At 39.4% G+C, this 26,178-nt stretch overlaps 2 protein-coding genes across 4 annotated transcripts; one reads left to right on the top strand and one right to left on the bottom strand.

Moving 5' to 3' along the window:
• The first annotated feature begins 2,167 nt into the window (after nt 1-2,167).
• Nucleotides 2,168-11,133, top strand: LOC111238835 (gamma-aminobutyric acid receptor-associated protein-like 2). The gene is made up of 4 exons (XM_022768532.1): nt 2,168-2,351; nt 3,643-3,698; nt 5,437-5,609; nt 10,684-11,133. The coding sequence occupies exons 1-4, from the start codon at nt 2,318-2,320 to the stop codon at nt 10,799-10,801; spliced, it is 381 nt and encodes a 126-aa protein (XP_022624253.1). The 5' UTR covers nt 2,168-2,317; the 3' UTR covers nt 10,802-11,133.
• A 6,058-nt stretch (nt 11,134-17,191) lies between these two features.
• Nucleotides 17,192-24,573, bottom strand: adat1 (adenosine deaminase, tRNA specific 1). Of its 3 annotated transcripts, XM_022768549.1 has the most exons (10): nt 24,278-24,573; nt 23,791-23,859; nt 23,387-23,441; nt 23,106-23,236; nt 21,983-22,556; nt 19,818-19,963; nt 19,574-19,669; nt 18,411-18,510; nt 18,211-18,297; nt 17,192-17,551 (listed from the first exon to the last, which is right to left on the bottom strand). In XM_022768549.1, exons 1-10 carry the CDS (start codon nt 24,417-24,419, stop codon nt 17,419-17,421), a joined length of 1,533 nt encoding a protein of 510 aa, XP_022624270.1. In that variant the 5' UTR covers nt 24,420-24,573; the 3' UTR covers nt 17,192-17,418. The 3 variants fall into 3 exon arrangements, with proteins under 3 accessions (XP_022624270.1, XP_022624271.1, XP_022624272.1); XM_022768550.1 differs by lacking the exon at nt 19,574-19,669; XM_022768551.1 differs by lacking the exons at nt 18,411-18,510; nt 19,574-19,669.
• Between the last annotated feature and the right edge of the window lie 1,605 nt (nt 24,574-26,178).

Raw genomic sequence — 26,178 nt, 5'->3', positions numbered from 1 at the left:
CTATTATTCCGGCCCGAGAGTGTTCACTCATGGACATTTTACTTCTTTGGTCAAACATGTAAAAAACAAAACACAAAAAGTTCAGTTTTACCCATTTTTCCAGCTGTGTTAGCCCCATAGACTGTAAATAAAGATGGACGTAGCGTCTGCGACGTCACCCATAGGTGTCTGAGGAACCTGTTATTCCGGCCCGAGAGTGTTCACTCATGGACATTTTAAAGTTAAACTCATTGCTGAGGTTTTTTTCTTTGTTATTTACTGTAGTTTTGCGTATTTGTATGACGTTGCAAATGTTATCGTGTGTGACATTAGTCCATGTTATTAACTTGTCCCCACAGAAAACGGAAAACCAAGTAAGAAAAGGTGCAAATGGGGTTAATCATAGAAAAAGGTTTCATATCTTTAACATGGTTTAGGGTTATGTCTTCAGAATGTTATGAAATCAGTCACATTTGATTATTCCTCCAGTAAAAAACAACAACATTACATTATTTTTCTTTTAGAACTGGGTCAGATCATTAAAATGTTGTGACTACCTAAACACAATTTGGACCTTATTCACCTTCATCTGTTCTGTACCAGCATCAGTCTAGAATTATACATGCTTGAGCCCATTTTACTACTAAACAGTTAACATTACTGGTAACATTTGTATACTGTGTTTTAATTTCATTTTTTAATTTTATGAATGTATTTCCACCTGTATGGGCAGCCATTGTTCTCTGTTTGTTTTACTGTGTATAATCAACTTGTAGAGACTTGACACCTTCTTGAGCTACATAATCTATCTCAACATTAGGTCTACTTTTATTTTTATTACATTTACAATAAAAATCATATTGAAATATATGAATAATAAGGAACTAATTAATTAATGACATTTTGAACAGTGGAAACTTCGAGATGGAAGAACTTTGATACCTTTTTATAGCCTCCCCTCCATCATTAGTCAACTTAATTTTCAAATCCTCAGTCATTTGCTTAGAGTATTCATTAGGCGCAGCCATAAACATTAGACTATAAATATTTGAGACCACACCTCTTTCCAGGGTTGCCTTCTTAAAAAGCTGTTCCCACGCTTTCTATATTTTACAACAATAGAAGAAGTCAGTTGCTTCACTACATTAGGCTCACCCTCAGCATTGTTACCATCTAAATCATTCACCTAAATTATGAGCACACCTTCAACAAGCAACTGCAACTGGAGATGGTTGCCAAACAAAACCCATTCCTAGAATAATTTAGCAACCACTAGTATCAGTGGGGAGTAGCTGCCTCACCTACTGTCAATAAAACTTCTTGCATAGCCAAACCTATGTCTGCATGCTGCCATAGCGCTTTGAGGGCTGGAGAGTCAAATATATCATGTACAGTCTTGTGTAGTTCGACTGGTCCTGAGAAGTACTGGGACAAATCCTGGTTGGCCACCGCATTAGTAGGCCACTGGAGCATCAAAAAATCCAGGTTTTTACTGTCAGTCTCTTTACCGGCCCTCTCTGCGTGCCTGTCATTCGGAATGTACATGAGAGCAGCATGCCTAGGTTCTCCAATGAGAATGTCAAAGTTCAAAGCTTCGGGTAGATTTAGACTGGAGTCAATAGACAGCTGGAACAATTGCTTTGGGTACGCACAAAGTTAATGAATAGCGTGTAGTGTGGCTGTGTTTGCCTAATGTAGGTCAGATCATTTTTTACCCTAGACAGTTACAGCAGAGAGTATCACATTTTTGAGGCTTTCTATTGCCTAATTTTTGAGCCAAATTTTTGAGGCTTTCTATTAAACTGCTGACATGCCACTCAAAACCTCATTGTCAGTTTGCAAAGTCCATTATTATCATCCATTATGTTCATCTGATCTTTTCATGGGTGTTTAAATTGAACAGAAATGCCTCTATTTTTGCTGAAAATAAATTGATCACTTGATCAGTTTAGTGTCTACTCCAACATGAACTGGTGAGCCAAGGCTGCCGAATGGAAAACTGTTAACATTTCAGCTAACAGCGAATTGCTCACGCTAATTGACTGTGGGTCTGGTTGTCTCTGCTGAGTTGGGGATATTATTCCCCTTTTGCACTTTTATTATTTCCGAGAGCACACGAATGCAGCATCATCACCACCACCGCCACACCTCTGTAAGACAGTGACGTCACCTCTCAGCTAGACGGACAGTCGGAAGCTACGGGCAGAGAGAGATTGTTGACGTTTTGTTTTGGTCGCTTTTGTCCGGATTTTTTGGACATTACTCCGACAGTATCCGCAGATCCAGAATCCCGCTCCTCGACTCTACCATCACGCCTCAGTGCGGGGATCCAGCAAAGATGAAATGGATGTTTAAAGAGGACCATTCCCTCGGTAAAGGGGTTTGGATTGTTATTAAACCAGGGATGTTCTTGTCATGTCATGCATCCTGCTTTCTGTTCTGCTTCCTCCGCGTTGATTTTTGCCATGTCATCCCACATAGGTGCAGCGATGCATGCTGTCACAGCACCCCGCAACTGACTGTAGTAAATCCATAATGGCTAACGTTGCATGACTAGCAACAAATGCTAACATGGTCTTCCTGCAAGTAAAATTACAAGCTGTCAAAACGGGGTTCACCTTTAACATCGCTGATAGACCACAGTCAGTGAGAGACACGTCCTTCTTTTGCATGGAGACATTTCATCGTTAAAATCCATTCAAGAACCTGTCAATTTCTTGATGCCTTGCTGAGGCCTTTATTAACTCCCTGGTTGAAAATTGCTTTAGATGCACCAGATTTTAAGAAGGGAATTGGGATATAAAAAAACTCCAGCAGTCCAACACTTACAGACAGGATTTAATGCGAAACAAATGTAGAATCAGGACATGTGAATGTGGCTAATAATAGTGAGTGTGTATACTAAATGGATGCCGAATTGAAAAGTGTTTCCTTAGTATTTGTTTAAGTTCTTATAACATGTTCCACTAACATGAACACTTTAAGGTTCCAAAGGGAATATTAATTTGAATTTTGAATTGGTACAAAGTTCTCTCCATACTCTATATAGCTGATAGCTGGGGCAGGTTGTTTAACAACCCAATACTTGTCATTGCTGTTGCTGAGCTCTTCAGCTCCTTTCAGCTCATGTGTTCATATTCTCTTCAGATAACCTCAAGTCTCCTTTTTAAAGAAACACTGCTATAGCTTTTGAGGAGATGTTTCTAAAAGTAGATCTCTTATCTGGGCTAATGAAAGCATGCAATGTGTTGAACCTAAATGGATCCACACATCTCATCACCCATCAGCTCACCCTCCCCTCTCCAGCCTCTGCTCAGTGTCAGCCTGCTGCATCTGGTCCTGCCCACAGTAGATACACTATCACTTGCTCTTTGATAATGATAAGTTGGTAGTATCACTTAATAAAGACTGTTATTATGACTGATTTAATTCATTATTAAAACTTAAAAGTAATGATTTTGGTTGAATCCTGTAAAAGCTTCCACTCCTCTGTCTGCTTAAGCCGCTGCCAGCCCTTATGCTGGGCTTGATCCTGCATGCAAAGCACTGTACTGGACTGGGCTCGGCTGTATTTGGCAGTAAGGTACAAGAGGAGGCTCCCAAGAGGCCCCACTCATCCCTTTAATCTCGGACTTCCTGTTTGTTTTCTGTCTCCCCCCTCAGAGCACCGATGTGTGGAGTCAGCCAAAATACGCAACAAATATCCTGACAGAGTACCGGTGAGTGAGGGAGGTGGGGGTGGTGTTTTCAGCAGTGTGATGGAGGTTAAGGGTGCAGATAGAGTAAGTGACAGAAAGTCTAGAGATAAGGAGAGAGGGACTGGGTGAGTGAAGGGCAGTTACAGGAGGGAAAGAAGAGAATGAGAGAGTGGTATTGACTTTCTTGATGGACAGATTTAAACGGACAGATTTAAACACAGCTCGGAGAAGCTTCAGTTTTCTAAGTCTCAGTGACTCAGTGACCGTCTGCTTTGTCACGTGAAAACTATGGAACAAGATTGAAGATCCTTTAATACATACGGCAAAGTGTGACATATTAGGACATTTCCATGAAGTTCCACAAGGCAAATTGCCTGACTTTTCTTATTTTGAATTTGGCTGTCATCACCACTATCTATTCTTTTAACCCCTGTGTCAGCAAAGCAATAGAGGATTTCACCTGCAACCCCAGTGATACAATCATTGCAGTGGTGTGGGTGGTTTGTCTCTTTAGCCCTGCTCCCCCTCTATTGTTGTATAATCTTGTGGAAATATCAGGACATAAACACATTTAAGCCACATAATTTCCCATCAAGTTGCTTCAAGCTAAAACATTTTTTCCACTTTGCGACGATGCATTTAAACATCCGAGTTCAAATCAGGCATCGCAAGTTTGTATTTAAGGTAACATCAGGATGTATGTCACAGCAGCAGAAGCTCAAGTACAGGGGCAGTTTCACCAAGCTGTGTCAGACTGGTCTGTAGTGTTGCTCCAGTCTTCATGTTGCTCACAGATCAGTCTGATGTTTGTCAGACTGTTTCACTAAAATAAAGACTGACTCATTTTAAGATAAAAACATTAGACACTTTACCCCGAGGTCAACCCAGGTCTAACACCAATGTGACACCTGTGCTGACCAGTAGCACCCAACATCAACAAACAGGAAAACATGGCTCATCATTTGTGCTTTCTAACATTTTTTTGGAGAGGGAAATGAGAAGGGAAAGAGTTTTTAGAGACTGCAGAGATTTTTTTTTCCAAATGAGATTTTTATTTTACTTTTTATTGTTTCACTCTTCGCTGAGTTTCCCAAGTAAAACGTCCTTGTAACTGTTGAATTCTTCCAAAACACAAACATTTTCTGCTGAGGTAAATGGAGCTGTTCCTCGGTCGGCCATTTTCTTTGTATTGAAAAAAGTCTTAATTTACCCAGAATTCATATTACCACAGTCTGGCTTAAGATAGTCAAGAACTAAACTGTTTTGTGCAACAGACGAATTTAGACTCAGTCTATCTGAAGTCTGACTGTTTGTTATATCTAATCCACAGTCACAGTCTGTCTTTGTGAAGCCAGCCCCAGGTGTATCTAGTGTAGATATGTAGCTTTTAAACAAACCAGAATATTGTATATATCATGAGTATCTACTTTACACAACCTGAAAAAACAAAAAAGTTATTAAGTGCCATATTCACCAACTTAAATAGTGTCTGTCAACTAAAATGAAACAAAAATAGTTAAATATAAAGTGGGACAGAAGGACAGGACTCACAAGGTTTGGCTGTTCTTTGTCGGGTTCAGCTGAGCCTGAAAAACTGGTGTTGTCACATCCTATAATCATCATGAAGCTTCTGTTACAGCAGTAAACTGCAAAAAACAATAACAACAATATTTGAGCTTGCTGACATTTGTAACCAGTGTACATGTATATCTCCAGACAGTGTTAAAAGTCTGTTTATCTGTTCACTTATGTGCTCCAGGTGATAGTGGAGAAGGTCTCTGGCTCGCAGATAGTGGACATTGATAAGAGGAAGTATCTGGTGCCCTCTGACATCACAGTGGCCCAGTTCATGTGGATCATCAGGAAACGCATCCAGCTGCCGTCAGAGAAAGCCATCTTCCTTTTCGTCGACAAAACCGTCCCCCAGTCCAGGTGAGAGAAACACTACATCACTACATCCTGCAGTTGCTATTGCGGAAGTTAAGTTGCAGTAAGACAGTGAAGCCTTGACGACAAAATTGTTCCTGTTTTGTGTAATCAGTCTATTTTATTTGGGCCATGACACACTAAAGCAAACTTCTCCTCCGAGGTAGTACACAATGTAAAAAGCAGTGTAGAGGCTTTTCAAGGCTGTGCAGCTTTTTGCTGATGGTCTTACTGGTTTACTTCTCAGAATCAATGTTGAAATGATTTAGTGATGATGAAGTGCTGTTTGTAGCAGTTTTGAAACAGGGCAGCAAGAATGGTTTGAATAATTCTGTTCTCTGGATCCATCTTTATCATGGCAGGGCCGTCCGTCCCATTCTAATGAATTCAGTATCTCAGTAACACCGTGACAAATGTTCACTAGGACTCAAGGATGCACTGATTAGATTTTAGTGGTCAAAGGTCAAAGTTCAAGGTCACTGTGACCTCACAAAACACGTTTTTGGCCATAATCATGAATTAATTCACTAATTATGACAGAATTTAACTCAAATGTCTACAAGGATAAAATTAAGTGCTAAAAATTTATATCCAAAAAGTCAAAAGTCAACTTCACTGTGACATCATAATGTTCTGTAAAAACACCTCTGGCCACTATTCAATGCTGAAACTCAGGAAGGAGAGACTGTGACAATATTTCCTATAATTTGTCTGGTTGGTGGCTAATTCTGGTTCTGATTCTAGTGTTTATTTTGGATTGGATAAACATTTTTGGGTTGAAAATCCTCTTGTTGAATGCATTGATCTGTCTCTGTGAATGCATGTTAAAGTTGGACTAAAATGAAAATTAATTTTTGTTAAGAAATCAATATTTATATCATTAGAGTTTGTTTGTTTCTTTGGTCAAACATGTAAAAAACAAAACACAAAAAGTTCAGTTTTACCCATTTTTCCAGCTGTGTTAGCCCCATAGACTGTAAATAAAGATGGACGTAGCGTCTGTGACGTCACCCATAGGTGTCTGAGGAACCTGTTATTCCGGCCCGAGAGTGTTCACTCATGGACATTTTAAAGTTAAACTCATTGCTGAGGTTTTTTTCTTTGTTATTTACTGTAGTTTTGCGTATTTGTATGACGTTGCAAATGTTATTGTGTGTGACATTAGTCCATGTTATTAACTTGTCCCCACAGAAAACGGAAAACCAAGTAAGAAAAGGTGCAAATGGGGTTAATCATAGAAAAAGGTTTCATATCTTTAACATGGTTTAGGGTTATGTCTTCAGAATGTTATGAAATCAGTCACATTTGATTATTCCTCCAGTAAAAAACAACAACATTACATTATTTTTCTTTTAGAACTGGGTCAGATCATTAAAATGTTGTGACACAATTTGGACCTTATTCACCTTCATCTGTTCTGTACCAGCATCAGTCTAGAATTATACATGCTTGAGCCCATTTTACTACTAAACAGTTAACATTACTGGTAACATTTGTATACTGTGTTTTAATTTCATTTTTTAATTTTATGAATGTATTTCCACCTGTATGGGCAGCCATTGTTCTCTGTTTGTTTTACTGTGTATAATCAACTTGTAGAGACTTGACACCTTCTTGAGCTACATAATCTATCTCAACATTAGGTCTACTTTTATTTTTATTACATTTACAATAAAAATCATATTGAAATATATGAATAATAAGGAACTAATTAATTAATGACATTTTGAACAGTGGAAACTTCGAGATGGAAGAACTTTGATACCTTTTTATAGCCTCCCCTCCATCATTAGTCAACTTAATTTTCAGATCCTCAGTCATTTGCTTAGAGTATTCATTAGGGGCAGCCATAAACATTAGACTATAAATATTTGAGACCACACCTCTTTCCAGGGTTGCCTTCTTAAAAAGCTGTTCCCACGCTTTCTATATTTTACAACAATAGAAGAAGTCAGTTGCTTCACTACATTAGGCTCACCCTCAGCATTGTTACCATCTAAATCATTCACCTAAATTATGAGCACACCTTCAACAAGCAACTGCAACTGGAGATGGTTGCCAAACAAAACCCATTCCTAGAATAATTTAGCAACCACTAGTATCAGTAGGGAGGAGCTGCCTCACCTACTGTCAATAAGACGTCTTGCATAGCCAAACCTATGTCTGCATGCTGCCATAGTGCTTTGAGGGCTGGAGAGTCAAATATATCATGTACAGTCTTGTGTTGTTCGACTGGTCCTGAGAAGTACTGGGACAAATCCTGGTTGGCCACCGCATTAGTAGGCCACTGGAGCATCAAAAAATCCAGGTTTTTACTGTCAGTCTCTTTACCGGCTCTCTCTGCGTGCCTGTCATTCGGGATGCACATGAGAGCAGCACGCCTAGGTTCTCCAATGAGAATGTCAAAGTTCAAAGCTTCGGGTAGATTTAGACTGGAGTCAATAGACAGCTGGAACAATTGCTTTGGGTACGCACAAAGTTAATGAATAGCGTGTAGTGTGGCTGTGTTTGCCTAATGTAGACAATGTAGTGTCTGAGGAGCGTTTTGGAGCTCAGAGTGGGCTTCCCAATGTTGCCATCTCTGCAGTGCCTGACTCTGCCCCTAACTCCCAGCTAATCCAAAAATAGTCAAAATGGTTTGGGCGTGTGGAACTCAGAATTCGGTACATACCGGTTTGTGACAAGCATACACTCACTCACCCACCTGTCACTTGCCACACCCTCAATTATACAGAACGTTGATCCTTAATAAAATGTAATGTAAAATGTCATGAAGGAGGAAGTTAGCTCTAGAGACCACTGTTTTTGTACCAGGCTGTAAACATGTTTATTTCTGCTGTAAACTGCTGCAGCTGTGTTAGGCAGCAGGGCCATCCCATGTATTTGTCCTCCTCTGTCCTGAGCAGATAAACTGTGCTGGAAACTAGAGAGAGATCTCTGTTTGTGAAGTCTTTCTGCTTCTACCTGAATCTCAGAGTTGAGGTTCACTCTTGTGTTCCTGTGTGTGCTTATTTTACTGTTCACTGGTCAGTTGTATCAGAGCTGTGTTAAGTGGCTGCAAATACGAACTGAACCTTTCCTGCTGTGGCTTCTTCAAACTAAAAGCTGAAGAACTGGTGAGATGCTTTTATTGGGAAGTTTTGGAAAATGCACTGACACTAGCTCAGTTGACTGTACATGACATGGCTCAGTGTGTCCGTCAGGGACCGAGCTGATGGACAGGGAGATACAGGGAGTTTTTTGAAAAATAATTGAAGTCCATATTCATTCACAAAAAGCAAAAAAGAAATAACAAAATACTTCTAACCATAACTCTGGGCCCATGAAAGAACAAACCTCAAGCACTAACAGATGTGAACTTAACAGCACAAACTGACTGAAGCATAGGGAAACATATACAGTGGCTGATCAGGCCATTCAGACACACAGAGGATAGACCAAAAGACAAACTACAGTTTAATGCTGCCCCATATTAACTGAGGAAAAGTACTGAAACAAACATAAGAAAAATCAAACTAGAAGATGCTGGAGGAACATGATGCAGTCCAGTTACTCATCAACACTGTTTAAGCAGGTCTGATGGAGCTGGGACTCCTTTTGATGGCCAGCCAGGAAACTCCAGCAGCAACCTCCACAGGAGGTGGTAACAATTAAATAACTTAAGTTTATGAAACTAATATAGCAAACCTGACGGAGAAAGTTAACTAAATCTGTGCTCCTCAAATAGATAACTGTTCTGTCAAATATCGCTAACTAAGTCAATAAAACAAATGAAAAGTTACCACCAGGGCTTTGGTTCACAGTGACCTGTGTGTACAGTGTATTTTGGCTGCATTAAAAAAAAAATCTACTTTTACTATCAGCTGATATATTGTTATTGAATTTGTTAAACTATCAATATCTGTATCATCCTCAAAAGTCCAGTGGTGGTCGGGTCGATTTTCTAAAGGCTGTACGGTGAGGCCCAGGCCTACTTAAAGTCCAACTGTACCAACTGTCCCATTCATGTGTCCATTATGTGCAGTGAATTTATCTGATCATCTGTAGTGTGTGAGTAATCGATCTCCCTGTGAAAGAGGATGAAGCCACACCTGGACTCTCAGTTTACACATGTCACAAACACACACAAACACACTCTTTGTTTGTGTTTATTTGTGCCGATGTGACACACAGTGGTACAGTATATCTGAGGAGTCTGACCTGCTTCCCAGAGCTTTGTATTGAAGTTTTTTTTATTAACTCATCAAATACTACAGTTCCATAATATTAAACCAATCCTAACACAATAAACCCCTTAAACAATATCAGCCAGAAGTACTGTTAATATGCTTTAACTTGAGCTGCACTCTTTTGTTACAACACAAATAGCATTCAGTGTTAATACAGCACTGACAGAGAAATAAAAACAAATCACAGCCACAGCAAAAGCAATACAAATACTGAAGTAAACTAAACAAAAATGGTGGTCTCTTTTTTTTCCCCCTCCTTTTTTCCTGCATCCCTCCTTTATATTGACAGTAGGTACCTCTCCACAGGAGCCCATGTTACATTATATTGTGGCTCATTATTCTGTAGACTGAGAGCTATCTTTTCCAATTTAATCATTTCAATTGTTTCAGTGATCCATTCTTTCTGTGTTGGTGTGTTTGAGAGAAAGATATTTTTATTTTTTGAGGGGACTGTGTTGAAGTTATGTAAATGAATGAGGTGTGAGTGGAATGGCTGTATTAGTGTTGGTCATCTCTTGCTTTGTTATTCCAAACCAGAGCTCTTTAATTTTGATGCATCCCACAGCAAGTGGAGCAGAGTTCCTTCAGCAGCTCCACACTATGAATTTACTATCATCGTGTATTGCCATTCTGTACAGCTGTGATGGAGTGTAATATAGTCTCTACAGCAGTTTTTTTGTCTTCAATTGAAATGCATTTTCCTTTGTAGTTGACTGTGTGTTGTCTTTAGGGACTGCTGAAGATAAGCACACAAAATATCCACTATTAGAGGCCTCAGTCCTCACAACCCATATTGGAGATGTAAATATGGTCAGCTCTACCTGACCGTGTGTGATCTCTGTGTGTTGCAGTCTGACTATGGGCCAGCTCTACGACAAGGAGAAGGATGAGGACGGCTTCCTGTACGTGGCCTACAGTGGAGAAAACACCTTTGGTTACAGCAAGGCCTTTTATACAACATGTGGTTAAAGCTTACCTAAATACCAGTCTCTCTCTCTCTCTCCCACACACACACACACACACACACAGACACAGACACACAGACACACACACACACACACACTGACATAGTAGGGTCCGAAATACGCTGGTGCACAATTTTTCAGACATTGGCATTTACATGTGTTACACAAGTAATGCACCTACACACTTGGCACAGTCATTTCTGGGTCATTTTTGATACTAAAAACACACATTTATGGTGAAAATTAGTGTCAACAAATGTTTGAATTTAACAGTTAACAGTCTTTTTGTTATAATTACTGCTTAAAGGTCAGTTGTGGAGAGAAATATCTTTAACACTGCCATAGATAAGAGTAATAATTACCACACATTATTGGCGCGTCAGTTATCATTAGTTCAATATCAACATCAATATTAGACTAAAGAAACTCATTTAAGGCTCTGACACACACACACACACATATACGCACACACACACACGCACACACATACATTACCCAGTCATGCTTTAGTTTCTGTCAGTCCGGTTTTGTTGTCACAGATATTTGTTATTGAGCTGAAGTGAGAGAGCAATCCTATAATCATGTGACTCAGAGTCATTAATCACATTATGGACGTATTTGTATGGCTCTTCATATCATATATAAAAACTTCAGTATGTGATTTAACTCCACAGGTACACTCAGCACTGCAATAGGCAATGAGAAGGACTATAAGCATGTGAAAGAAGGCAGCTCAAGCTGTTGGGGCAGTGGGTGACTGTAAGCTGGTGAGGAGGCAGTCAGTGTGTAGAGTGTGTCCCGCTCAGGGCCGGGGCCCAGCACCAGTCCCTGGGTTGTTACTGAGTGCTACTCAGTCTTAGCTGTCATATATTTGCCCATTATGTTGACTGAATAGACGTCAGCACCCCCCAGGACTCAGACTCATGATGCCAACAGCAGGTCATGAACCTCAGTGAACTGCTAAAGAACTCCCAACACTTTCCTTGAAGTTTATTGTGTTGAATTGTGATATTTTTTTTACGTCGTCTTCACGGGGGCAACAATCTGAAAATTACAACCATTTAAATGGAAAAGAGTCACTCAGTTCCTCATCTTATATTAGAGATACTCGGTGATGAGGTGTTACGCGTTCTGCCTCAACCTGCAGCATCCACCTCTACGTTCCTACGTTCCCCAGAATGCCTCTCCACAGCTTCCATGAACATGTGTAGCTTATCATCCTTTTTCACTGTGTAACTCATTATATTAACAGTGGCTACATTCCATTTAGTTGTCCAGTTCTAGGTTACACAAATCAGTGGGGATTTTGACACATCTAAATGGAATGGAGTCATTGTTCATGTTATTAATTACACCTGTGATTCCCCTCTAAGAGGTTTGTTGCTTCATTCTGACTTGTCAGACTCAGTTGTATTTGTGCTGCGATATCCCTGTCAAGTACATAGGAAAATATTGCAGTGCATAATATAATGGCCTGAGATTATGAGATTGAGATGCACTGCATCGACATGACCAAAGCCCTGACGATAGTGGAGGATTAAAGGGAAAAGCTCTGCTGTACCCCTCAGCTCTGTGGAGCTTTGAAGCCTGTTTCAGCTCATTGTTTTGGTTTGCTGGTTCACAGGTCCTGGGTCCCTGGGGCGGGTTTCACAAAGACAGACTGTGACTGTGTTACAATGAATTCTGGTTAATTTAAGACTTCTTTCAGTATAAAAAAAAAAATGGCTGACCAAGGAACCACATCCAACCTCTCAGCTCTGATTACCCAGCAGAAAATGTTTGTCTTTTGGAGGAATTCCACAGTTACAAGGACGTTTTACTTGAGAAATTCAGTGAAGATAGATAAAAAGAAAAATCTGATTCGGAAAAAACAAAATCTCTGCGGTCTCTAGAAACTCTTTCCCTTCTCTTTGCTCTCTCCATAACAGTGTTAGCAAACCACTAATTATGAACCATGTTTTTCTGTCCATGATTTTCTGATTAACATCAGACTGATCTGTGAGCAACATGAAGACTGGACCAACACTACAGACCAGTCTGACACAGCTTGGTGAATCTGGCCCCAGAACAGGGCTGTAAGCAGAGTGAATATTTGACTTAAATTCATTAGGTGGGCACCAGTCCCACTTCAAATGAAGTCTAATGTTACTCCATGTCTCCTGGATGTGTAAATATGCAACTGTTAGCTAATATGTTAGCCAAACAACTTAATAAGGTCTTTTATATTTGTACAGCACCTTCCAACTTTAGTCCTATTTTGATGTTTTCATCGTTTTACTGTTTCCCATTAATTTGGCCAAAGACAAATGACATGTCAACACAGGTACTGGTATTGGCTTTAGAAGAGAGTGTGTCCAGTTATAAGTAATGCTGTGTTTGGTGTAAAACCTTGCGCCACACTGTGATTCCCATGAACTGGATGGCTAACAAGCTTTTTAGAGTTTTTTTTAAAGGCATTCTGGAAAATGTAAGAAATTGCTCCCTGCAGCCGAAGTAGAGGAAGTGGGTCATACAGTAATTCAACATGTAGCACTAGAGGAGAATCTTATAAGACTTACCACTCACCAAAACAACTGTTTACACCCCACTGAGAAAACAAACATGGAGGCAGCTGCATTGCCTCACCTCTGGTTTCACATGTATCCAGTATGTAGAACTGATCCATGTTCAAGTCTTTAGGGTAACTGCTGAAACACTGTGAGTCATCAGCACATCATAATAACAACAGAAGCATTATTATAATGTAGTTTTCTTCCTTATGTTCCTGGACTTTGTGTGTCATGAGATTGTCACAAGAGGTAGAGATACACAATATTTGACCCTGTCCCTGATGATTAAGGTGTTTTGGACCACAGAAAGAATATATGACACTGCAATTCACAAATCCAATATTTCAAGTAAAGTGTTGGGTCTCAGGTGTAAAACCAGAACCACTGTTATCTTTCTTCTCTTCACTCAGATGGCTCTGAAGCTGACGTTTCGGCTGCAGCTGTAGTTTTTGGTGCTGAATCAGAGCAACACATCTGGTGTGTTTCCACACTTTACCCAATCCATCCAAGTATTCATGTGTGTGCACCACAAAGCTGATTTAGGCATTTAAACATGGTATGTAGATGTGTAATATATTGATGGAATGCTATGATATTGAGGATTGTTTTATTTCATCAGTGTTGTATGATCGTTAAATATATATTAATGACATAATGGAATTTTAGATATTTGAAAAGGTAAGGTAGCTGGAAGACCTGACCAATAAAAGTGAATGTAAAATGAATTGAAAAGTGTATCTGTCTCATTAGAAATTAACTTCATAGTTGTTCAAAATTAAAGGTACCCTGTGCAACTTTTGACCACTAGTAGCGCTACGGAGTGGTTGTTTTACAAGTGGCTTCCTTTTTTGTTTTGTATTTTGCACATGTGCACAAGGACATGCATACAAGCACACAGTTAATGTTATTTTTTAACACAATCATTTCACACTATTCTGCTGATCAACAGTTGGCAGAGGTGGACACAGTCCACAGCTCCATTACTGGAGTCACAGTACAGATCCTCCTGGTCAAATATGACTCCAATACAAGTGAAAGTTGTTCAGTCAGATTTTTACTTGAGTTTTAGTACTGGTGGATTTAAAAAATACTGTATTTAAAAGTATTTTTTTTGCTTCAACATTGTTGAATGGTTTCATATTTACAGAACCTGATAACTCTGAAACAACCTACTGACTGACTGACTGACTGACTGACTGTAGAACCTGCTGAATAAAAAGACTGTAGGATATGATACAAAGACTAAATACATGGTCATAAAAACACAAGTGAATCAACAAGAGGACCTCGACATGCTTTCTAAAGTTGGACGGCAAATTTTTTATGTCAGTGATGGAGTTTGGTCGTGGTAAACACATCAAACATTTACAACTAAAGGAATCTTTCTTTATTTCTAAACCTTCAAACACAGACCTCAGATCAGACCACGGTCTCTGGTGAAGAATTTTCTCATCTTTATCTTTATCACTGTTAGCACACTGACAGGTTCAAACATGACTGACAGTGGAGGAGTTGACTGTGATTGGTTTTTCTCCTGTCATGAACAGAGTGTGTGGTCTATCACATTTTTTAAAACAAAAGAAAAATTCATTCACTGTCTAAAAGCTCTGCTTCACAGTACGAGTACTTCCTAGAAATGTAGTGGAATTAAAAAGTACAGTATTTGTCTTTTAAGGGTAGTGGAGTAAAAGTCAAGTTTATAAAAATATATTACTCAAGTAAAGTACAAATACTGGAAAAATGTATTTAAGTAAGTATTTAAGCTAAGTTAAATTTAAGTTTAAATGTACTTTGTTACTGTCCTCCACTGAAGAATGGGAGAAAGATAAAGAAAGTTCACTGTAATGTAAACAGTGAAAGGATTTTAAATGGGAGTAACATTGTATAAGTGAGTTTAAGTACGCAGAGAAAGACTGAGCTGAGCTGCATTGCTTTGTTAATGAAATGTACAGGAAACTTGAACTGAGTTTAAAGACAATTCATCAAAGTTGTAAAAAAAAACCCTGAATATTTACAGGTGTGATCTGTTTAAAGTTTGAATTAATTTTCACAAGAAAGTAAGAGTGTGCAGGAAGAGGCTAAATTACACAGGTTTGAATGTTTCTGTCTTAGCAACTTCCCTCACAGCTAAACTACATTGTTTCAGGAGTTAAGGTCAGAAAATGGCGTAATAATAATAATAATGATAATAATGAAAATAATAAAAATAATGAATTATTTTTGAACCTGAGAAGAACATGGGATTGCACTTTTAGCAATCCCACCTAACAACATTTTGCTCCAAGTAAATTCCACAAGCTACCTTGAAGTGATGAACAATATATTTTCATTTGCACATTTGCGATGCTTTCTTACCTTGCATGTCATCTGACCTCTAGCTCATGATTTCAGTACTGAGTAGTACTACCCTGTTATGCCAGATTCAAATTGACTGCTGAACCATGTGTTGCTCTATGTTCAGTACCTGTACCTGCTTATATCCATATTAATTAAAAAACATTTTTAAATCTAGACTATAGGCTCCTCTCCCATATTGTTACATAGTACTGTGGTAAAAAGCAGTACATAAATATAAATGCTACATTATTGTCCATCTCAGACATACCCAGGTAAATGGGAACTCCAGTATAAGACCCTCCCATTCTGCTAAATGACCACATCTTTCAAACCTGACCCCAATTTGTAACTATCTGTTATAAATGTGTCATTTCCAAGCCCAAGCTGATGACAAGTTGTTTTTAGCTATGCTAGCAGCCTGATCGTTTGTTCCTCAGCTCACCACTGTGGTTTCGACTACACCACCTCAACAAATACTAGATGTGTTGCCTTGAAATTCTGTAGAGATTCATGTGACTCCTGAAGACTTGGTGATCCACTGACTTTTCCTCTAGCACCATCATCAGGTCAAAAATGAATTTGTCCAATAGTTTGGTTTACTGTATCACCAGAGACGTGCAAAACTAATGACTGCTGTGCTTTGTGTTAGCATGCTAACATTCTAAACGAAGGTGGTGAAAATGGTTAACATTATCTCTGCTAAACATCATGACAGAGCTGCTGGCATGACTGTAGAACACTGATACCTGTCCACCTCTGAGTGTGAATATACTGATCTTGATGTATAAATATAAAATATCCTCAAAAGTCATGTATGTAAAACATAAAAAGGTTTGTTTTCATCTAATGTAACATGAAAAATATTTAAATTAATAGAAATACTTGGGGCTATTTTACTTTCAACAGTAATTTGCAGTATATGTGTGCACTTCAGCAGTTTTAAAAAAAAACAACAACAACCCTAAATCTCTGAGGAATGAGAATGGCATTAAATACACAATGCAAGGCATCCTGATCATAACTTGCAACATGCTGTTGAGTATTAGCCAAGCTGAATTGGGGCGAGTGGAAATCTGCTGAGCTTCAGCAAAAACACAACTGATCCTCAGTCCCTACATTCATTTTGTGTCCGGTCCTCGATGAAGGACTGAAGCCTGTTCTCACATGCACTGGAAACACTGCTTACGACTGTCGCAGGAAACTTATTGTCCACTTGCAGACATGCATCCTGCTGTGTTTGCAGCTGCAGTCACAACATGTTACACGCATTGTGAAAATAAAAGCATCATCTGAGGACACTGAAGAACGGTCATCAACCTCCTCAAACAGCATGACAGCGCAGGGTGTCCTGTGGTTGCAAGCGGTGACATCCTGGGCTATGGAGAGTCAAATATAGCCAAATAATATTTATCCAGACCTCAAACTTCACTGAACAGCTGACCCAACAGATGTTAGGAAATGAGACCAGTCAAGTTTGTCATTTTATTAAAAGTGTTACATGAAGATGAAGAAAAAGATGAAGATGAAGATGAAGATGAAGAGATGAAGATGAAGATGATTATGTATTTCTTATTGTCCAATATGTCTGATACTACAATTCTTTCATTTCACAAGCTTCTCCAACCTGAAAAGTGTCCTATTTTAGGACAGCAGTTATTTTTGACCTGTGACTTCCCAGTTGTTAATCGACCTTGATGGAACATTTCAGCTGCAGACGTTTCAGGAGAGAGGGATTTCAGTGGAAGAGCAGGAGATCTCTGTTGCTGCGTGGCCACAGAGGGAAGGCCTGGCTGTGTAGCTGCTGCCAGGCCTGCTGGTACGACTGGGATGCCTGCTTGTAGTCCCAGTAGGTCTGCAGCTCTGTTTCCCTGAAAACACACACACACACACACACACACACACACACACAGCATGTGAACAGGGACATCCGGATGCACAGGTGGCATCTAACAGATGAAATGTGAGCACTAAATGTCACACACAAAGGCGCACACAGAGAAAGACATAGCACACATATAACTGCACACACACAGACAACTTGTTGTGTAATCTCTGAAAGCTCTGGACACCCCAGATCCTTTGAAAAGAAATATCTGAGACATTATATGACTTGTTAACAAAGCACAAGTAGCTCATACACAGTAACAGCAGCACTGACACGCTGGCCTCAATGTACATGAAGAAATAAAAAGGCATTAATTTTGTATTCACTTGTCTTTTATCCAGATTGCAGTGTGACTTGAGAAAAGCCTTAGAGCCATTCATTAAAATCAAAGCTCAGACCATGAGTTCTGCTGGAGGGAAAATGTCAGTCTGACTGTGACACATAAAACATGTACTTATTGCTGTTGGTAATTTGGGTCACTGTTGATTCAGCAGCAAATGAGATGAGAGTTACTGAAAAGGACAAACTGATGAAAGCCAGATCATCATTGGGAGATCTTCATTAGTTTCTGGGGTTGTTCAGATTTAGTTTGAGGCTGTTTCAAACCACCGTGAGATTATGAAAGAGCCCATTGTTTGTTACCTGAGAGAACTGGGAAGTGCTGAAGGGTTGGTGGCGGATACCAGAGACAGAAAGGAGTGGAAAAGCTCCAGTTTACACAGAAGAGACCTGAAAACACAAAAACACAGAAATGTTACTTAAAATTTGGTCTAAGAGAATAGTTTATGGTGACAAAATGCATGAAACATAGACAATGTATGATGAGAGTGTGTTGGCTCCACCTGGCTTTAGCTGTGCCGAAGGCCTTCTTTGTGACTCCATGTTTGTAGCCGTTGGCAGTGACATCTAGTGGCTGCTCAGTGACATTACACCAGCTGATGGCTGAACCACACGTAAACAAGACTAGTTGAAAACCTGGTATATGTCTGGACAGACATTGTCTGACAAAACACCAAATACATACATGAAAGACAAAGACTTCTGGTGTCAGATGGATTTACTGTTACATTGTCACTCACAGAAAAAGTAAGAAGAGACACAATATCTTTCTTTTTAAAGTTATTTTTCAAGCTTTTGCCTTTATTTCAGGCATAGTGAGACAGGGGCAAAGACAAAGTGTCTTGCGCTCCATCAGGTGAACCACTGGGGCCTGAGACAGACTCTCTTTCTTATTTAGTCTCTGACACAGAGCCCAGCCTCCGTCTGGCCCCACAATAGTTTAGTCTTTATTTACTTCAACTCCAGAACGTCACAGACTTTTATTAGAGGCAGGTCTTTATGTCTAACTCCCTCTGTTTGATATGTAGAGCTGATCATAGTCGTTAGTACGAAGCCTCGTTACTGATGACTTCTCTCTCTCCCTCCCTCTGCTCTGTGTTTCTTATTTTTAGTTATTCCTCTGCCTCCTTTAGTAATTATGATACACGGAATGAAAGTAGTTCATTTGCTGTAATGGAGCTGAGCCTCAGTGTATTGGAAGCTCTCCTCCAGTTCCCTGCAGTTCCCGAGCAGTCGGGAAACCAAAGCAGCTCGATAGACTGCGGCTTGGCACTCCATTGACCAGTGACGGAAATATGATCGATCAGTCAGTCTATAAGTCATAATTGCTGAGGAACCTTTGGAAGGACTCTGATCAACTGACATACAGAAACTGAGCCATCGTTATTAGTAACACCTGTGCTTTTGCTGCTGTAACAAGTCAAACTGTCTGCTGTGAGAAAGATTTATAGTCTATGCAGTTTGGTGACTTATGCAGAAGTGTAATGGAACAGGATAACTGAAGTCACCTATCACAAGTCACTTCCCCATTATTTAGCACAAAGTCAGATATATTGATGCTTTCCACAAAATCAAATTTTCCCCAACACAATTACGACTTGGATGGTGCCAAATTAAACTATTTACAACTTGTAATTACTATAACTTTGATATGACATGAACACACAAGGGTTGTGCAATTTTAACCAAAATCCAATCGTCCTATCGTCACCCTGTGAAACTGCTGATAGCCAATATGATTGAGGGGCGGGCTCTCTCAAACCTGAGTGATGACAGCAAGAAGACAAATACATTTATACAAACACATATCTTAAAACAAAATTGTCAACATAAATACTGCATTAATTACTTATGTTTAATAACCAGAGCACTTACAATATTCATTCAAAATGTAAGTGAGACAATCCTACCTGCCCCACAGGGGGAGATGCGTCCCTGTCCTGCCTGGTGTCGCAGCACTGTCTGAGCATGGCTGAAGGGAAACTCCAGGCTGGATTGGAGCAGCACTGGTGGACACACAGAGAAACCAGCAGGGAGGTCTGATACATGGGAGCACCTGGGAAGTACATGAGGACTACGATCAATAAACCTGCTGTGACTCACACTGAATGTAAAAGTATCCTTTCAATACTCCAACACTGTTACAAATAAGAGAGATAAGTTTTGTAGATGGTGACATTGTGGACGTTCAGCATCTGTAAATTTGATAACAAATTTTGTTTGTCAGACTGGGAAAGAAATTCAGCCCTGTATGATAGTGCCAATCTAATTAAAACAGACATGTGAACATATAGTACCTTTAAGCAAGCACATGGTGTAATACATCCATTCCTGCAGGACCTTAAAATACCTTGTTCCCAATGGTGCATAATTGTTTAATATTTGCACCACACTTTCTGATGACAGGCCCAAACCAATAGAGGATAATTGACTTGTAGCACAGGTGTGACCGCAACAGTGATGATAGCTCTATTTCATAAGCTTTACCAGTGAGACCGCACGCATGCTATTCATTCCACCTGTGCTTAACAAGCCAAAATGTTTGCTGTGAAAAATGTGAGTAGAAACCCTGAACAAACCGTACTGAGCAGAAACAAGTGCTGGGAAAGTGAGGTGAACAGCCGTGATGAATTTAGGGGCTTGAAGTTTTAAAAAAAGGGCCGATGAAAATACACATCTTTTTTTATGAATAATTAGTCAAATTTATATTGTGAAAGATTATAAGTCATAGTGACATGCCCACAGAAAATTATCACCTAAACTCAGCTCTATGGAGCTTTTTTCAGGTTGTCCGTCCATCCGTTCTATTCCTGTGAATGCAATATCTCAGTAATGCCCTGAGATATTTTCCTCAAATTTGGCCATAACATTCACTAGGACTCAAGGATGAACTGATTCGATTATGGTGGTCAAAGGTCAAAGTCGTGGTGACCTCACAAAACACAGTTTTGGTCTTGTGAACGTGATATCTCAGTAATGCCTTAAGGGGATTTGTTTAGATGTGGCTCAAACTCTCACTTGGACTCAAAAATGAACTGATTAGAATTTGGTGGTCAAAGGTCAAAGCTAACTGTGACTTCACAAAACAGGTTTTTGGCCATAACTGAGACAATTTAACTCAAATGTCCATAAGGATAAAATGAAGTGATGAAATTTTATATCCAAATGGTCAATGGTCATCTTCACTGTGACATCAAAATGTTCTGCAAAAACACTCATGCTGTGACTCAGGAAGGAGATTGTGACTTTATATCCTGCAACTTGGCTGGTTAGGGGACGGATAAAACCACAACACAGTAATTCTAGTTTTTTTTAACCTTACAAAGCTCGTTTTTTTGGTTTTCTGCACAGCAAATGATGCTCTCATCAACCTTGTTTCCAGTTGCACAGGCAGCTGTTTTCAGCAAAGAACAGCATTTTGCCTGTTCAGCACCAAGCTGCAGGTAAGTTTAGGGACTAGATGATGAGGGAAGTTAAACATTTAGCAGCTAAAGAGACAGATATTTTTCTCAGGAGTTGGTGGAGACCAAAACAGATTTAAAGTTGACTGAATATTTAATTTGCATCCACAAAATTGCCAGAAACATGACTCCAAATTAATGCTAATGTTACTCTGTGTCTGCTGGATTAGCAACTGTGTGCCAACACATTCACCATAACAACTTTATAAGATATCTATATGTCAAAATATTGTGTTTACAGCTTATTCAACAGGTCAACAAAATGCAGTTTTAAAAATTGGGCCCTGAGGGAATATTCTTTTTGAAGAGGCTCATAACTTGTAGCTGCGTCCATTATTTTCCTCTGACTATTGGTTTTCATATTTTGGATGTTCTTCACAAAACTAACAAGATAAGCTAAAAATGTTCATTACAACATTTACAAGGACATTTACAAGAACCTGATCAAGAATAAAACTGTAACAGCAACTAGCAGTTTAGTCTGGTTCAGAAAATAAAGAAAAACAGCAATAGCAATTTCCTAAAGCTCAAGGCGAGGGCATCAAATTGCTAAAAGATATTGAATTTACAATAATATTCATTAATAGGCTAATTGTTTCACCATTTTTCCTCACCTTGTGACCAAAGCTCTCTGCATGACCTCTTGGCTGTATGGGCACTTCCCCACCACCATGATGCTGAAGTAGAGTGCCTCCTGTAGGTAATGGGAAAGCAGTGCACCCTGGAAGCCCAGCACTGCCCAGTGGGCCAGCTTGTCACTGCAGGAAAGGGACAGAGTTGGTTCTCCCCGCCCAGGCTTCACCCTAAGCACCCCTGTGCTGTGGTACCCCATCCCAGGATGCAGAGGGTCAGCTGGGCCACCCGGTACACACTTGGCCCCTGTTCTGTGAATGTCTGGAACCTGTGGATGCAGTCCAGCACTGTCATTGGGGCCTCTTGTTTTTATCTCCAGTTGTGCTGAGTCTTCCAAGACAGTCTCCACGGGTGTTTTTATTGACTGACCCATCTCTGCTGTCTCCTGATCCTCCAGACGTGGCAGTTTAGTGTTTTGTGCTTCACTTGGTTCCTCAGCTTTCCTTTTCAGGCCTCCTCGTACATCAGTCCCTTCATGACCCTTTACAGATCTGACAGGGGGGCAGGGCTGAGACTGGCTGTCTTGCTGCATGGGTATGATGGAGGCATCACCACCTGGTAATACACAAGAAGTTTCAGACTGATTTTGTCTTCCTGGACAAACCAATGTCATGGGGTCAGATTTTACTTTGCAAAGGCTGACATTGATATCATTGGATTAAAGGTGGCTGATATGTATACAAGGCCCTGAAACTCTTAATTGGAACAGGAATAACAGACAAAACATATGCTTTAAATAAATGCATCTAAATTGTGATGAATAAAAATATATGACAAAAATATATAGCTTGAGTTAAATCCTGTGGATCGTATCACATAAGATGCTGTTGGTCATTTATAGGGCTGGATAAAAATAACTGATTATCCGATTAATGTAAATTTTTATTAGACTGATCTAATATCGATTATTAAAATCCCAAGATCGTTCTTTGCCTTTACTCAGTACAGGTGCATCTGAACAAAACATGTGGTTCAGTTAGGGCTGCATGATGTGTAAAATGTCAATTTTGTCGGAATAGAGTTAATACAACATGATAATATCCAGCCCCAGTCATTTAACAGATAGACAGTTAGGTAGGTACACTGGGAGCATACTCGACTCACAGGGAGTGTGACTTGTAAAGAAGAGGAATGAAACTCCCGGCTGAAGCCTCCACTTCCCCTGCTGATCAGCTGGACAAAACACAGAGCCGTCGCCACCACTCACAGCTCTGTGCAGTTCCTTAATCAGGTATCTATAAATAAACACACACACACACACACACACACACACACACACACACACACACACACACACACACACACAAAACATGTAAGCAGCTTATACAAATTTCTATTTATGCTCAAGGGTCAGCATGGACCCAAAACTGAATATATATACAGACCTAATACATCCCCGTCTGGCAATGACTTCTGCATGGCTGTCATTGAGTACATCACCTGAATAGATGGCAAATCAAGGAAAGAAAAAAAATGTATCAAAGAAATGAAGAAAAACATAATTCTAGTTAATGAATTGTGCAATGGACATTTAAAGTCTCAGATCTGAAACTGAGAGCCAACTGAAAAAAAATACAAAAAATAAATAAATAAATAAATATTCAAAAAATACACATTTTGAACTGTGCACAGACTAATGAAACTCAAAAATGTAAATAAATACATTCAGGGTGTTGGCAAATGAATTTGGCTGGACTGCCAAAATAAACTCAGAGTATGGGAGAGAGACAGAGTATTCAGAGCATAAAGAGAACAAAAATCAAAGACAGCAAGGTCAATACCCACACACCATTGGGACTCATGTATGTCTGTCCTATACATTTGGTCCCAGTTCCGAGGGAAACAACCTCCTTTTTAACTGTGTAAGAGATAAAAATAATTAAAATGTTATTCATCACATTGCAACTTCATACTAATAACATACATAACACATTTTCATATGTTCATGTTCTAACTCATTTGTTTTGCTGTTTCGTGCTACTTTGAGTAGTCTACGTGTAAGCAGAAAAGCTTTAGTTTTGTATTCTCAACATTCAACGCCTGTCCTGTACAATGTAACACGGACTGGACTGTGCCCTTTACCAATACACAGTAACATAGAAACAGCTCAAAGTTAACGTTAATAGTCTTAACGCGGCGATATGGCGAACAATATCACAATGAGATATCACAATGGTTTGTTTAAAGGTTTGAAAAAGGACGGATTTTGTCTATTTACGGTCACTGTTAACATAAAGAGAACATGAAATATGTAGTGGTTCACTCCGTTGTCCAACCTGTGTCAGAGTTAGCACACCGGGTGATTTTGACCACAGCGGCCAGCAGGGTCCACTCTCTGCCCGGCTCAGGCTTCCCTCTCCGGGGCAGCTGGTTGAAACGCTCATAGCATAACTTGGCGATTTCATCCGCGTTCACCATGTTAAACCGGACAGGGACGTGACAGTGGAGACTTACGGGGTTTACAAATATGATTTAAATTAACAGTAAACGTATTTTAAACAGTTACAGTGTTACATAAACAACATACGAACATTATTTTGGTAAGGTGAACAACAAAACTGCTTGGAGGCACCTCGAGAAAACGAAGACGTTACTTCCGGGAAGGGTCAAGGATTGCTTTACTTTCACAATAAAGGTCCTCAATTTATGGATAACTGAAAATGATTGCCTTAAATTAATAGCAACTATATAACAAATTGTTGAATTATATAGTATTCTCGTAGTAGAGAGCGCAAATAACTTAGCTGGTATTATATCTGCTTCAGTTCGAAAAAGTAGGATACAATGAAATACCACCAAAATTAAAAATTAAAACTGCAAACACATATCATTTGCTGTATAGGAATACTTAACATAATAAATACAATACACACATTTAAGAATACACATTAGGAAAGAAAAGAGATTCAAATTGCATTAGGGAAAAAAATTGTCCTGCAATTAGAATTTCACTAAAATAAAGGTACAGGAGTGAAGTGTAAAATTAAAAGAGAATAGACTTATACCATGAAAATGTTATTGCTGTTTAAACACTGTTGTGAAAATTGTGACATTTCATCAAAATCACTTTAATCTACATGCCATGGACTTTTTTTTTAGTGAAAAATCGGATTGTTTAATAGAATATAGAATATAGCCTCTTTAAAAATCATCATTGCAGACTAACGTTAACTAACTAGATCCTGTTGTCCATACTCCTGTACGGTAGGTGGCGATATGCACCTAAAAGTTGGTATTGCAGCCCGCCAAAAGGAAAAATGCAAAGGAGACGAAGAGAAAGCTTTAATCTGCTTGCAGCACAGGCTGTGTTTACATTAAGTTTACACATGGCAGAGAGGAGAGGAGAGGAGAGGACGCAGAGACACGAATAGATTGAGCAATAAAATAAATAGCATGTCACGAAAACGTTTATCAACGGAGGACCCTGTCAGCAAGCTGCTGGAAGATACTTTCAGCGACGAAGACGACGACGACGGAGACTCAGCTCCTGATAGTTTCTCAAGCGGGGTAGAGGAGGATTTTGAAGAAGGCGATGATCTATTTGAAGACACGTGAGTGCATTCATCACAGTATCATGGTATTTATCTAAAATATGTGGATAGGCAATATGTATTTATTTGCCGATGCAGCATTTACACTATTGTTATCCTACCCTGCTCTTTGTCTCTTCTCCATACATCCATGTACTGTCCCTGGACTGTTGCAGATAGAAACATGTTTTCAAAGCTAATTTAAAACATGTTTATGAGATAGGTGCTACTACTCTTGGTGCAATTGTATGTAGTGGTTGATTTTTAATCATGTCTTTTGAATGGGTTTTCTATTGGGAAAGGTAAGGTGACCCTGAGAGTTCAACACACTTTATCGAAGGAAAACACATGCAAATAGACAAAACACAAACAATTTAAGAAAACATATTCATCATCATTTGACAACACATTTGCTGCAAATACTCACAACACAACGGAAGTGTTTCCAGGGGACACAAAAATTATTGGCCAACTGTCAGAATGCCATTATCAACCATGTGTGTTAGAAAATTGTCTTATTTTTATATCGCATGTCTTTTTTGTTCCATATGAGGCATCTATGGGGTGAAAGGTTATGTTTGTAAGCTAATCACCAAGCTGTCAGTGCTTGTTGATGATGTTTTGAATTTTATCAATAGAGAAGTCAC

The sequence above is a fragment of the Seriola dumerili genome, unplaced genomic scaffold (genome assembly GCF_002260705.1).
Source record: "Seriola dumerili isolate Sdu_G_001 unplaced genomic scaffold, Sdu_1.0 BDQW01001690.1, whole genome shotgun sequence".
NCBI lineage: Eukaryota > Metazoa > Chordata > Actinopteri > Carangiformes > Carangidae > Seriola > Seriola dumerili.
Note: the sequence above shows the minus strand (reverse complement) of the source record. Positions and strands in the feature narration are given on the sequence as shown.

Coding starts and splice junctions, on each gene's coding strand:
- LOC111238835 (XM_022768532.1), top strand. CDS start 2,318: ATGAAATGGATGTTTAAAGAGGACCATTCCCTCG. Junction 2,352..3,642: donor TAAAGAGGACCATTCCCTCG/GTAAAGGGGTTT, acceptor CTCCCCCCTCAG/AGCACCGATGTGTGGAGTCA. Junction 5,610..10,683: donor AAAACCGTCCCCCAGTCCAG/GTGAGAGAAACA, acceptor TGTGTGTTGCAG/TCTGACTATGGGCCAGCTCT.
- adat1 (XM_022768549.1), bottom strand. CDS start 24,419: ATGGTGAACGCGGATGAAATCGCCAAGTTATGCTATGAGCGTTTCAAC. Junction 19,964..21,982: donor CAGAGAGCTTTGGTCACAAG/GTGAGGAAAAAT, acceptor TGTACTTCCCAG/GTGCTCCCATGTATCAGACC. Junction 19,670..19,817: donor CATCTCCCCCTGTGGGGCAG/GTAGGATTGTCT, acceptor GTCATCACTCAG/GTTTGAGAGAGCCCGCCCCT.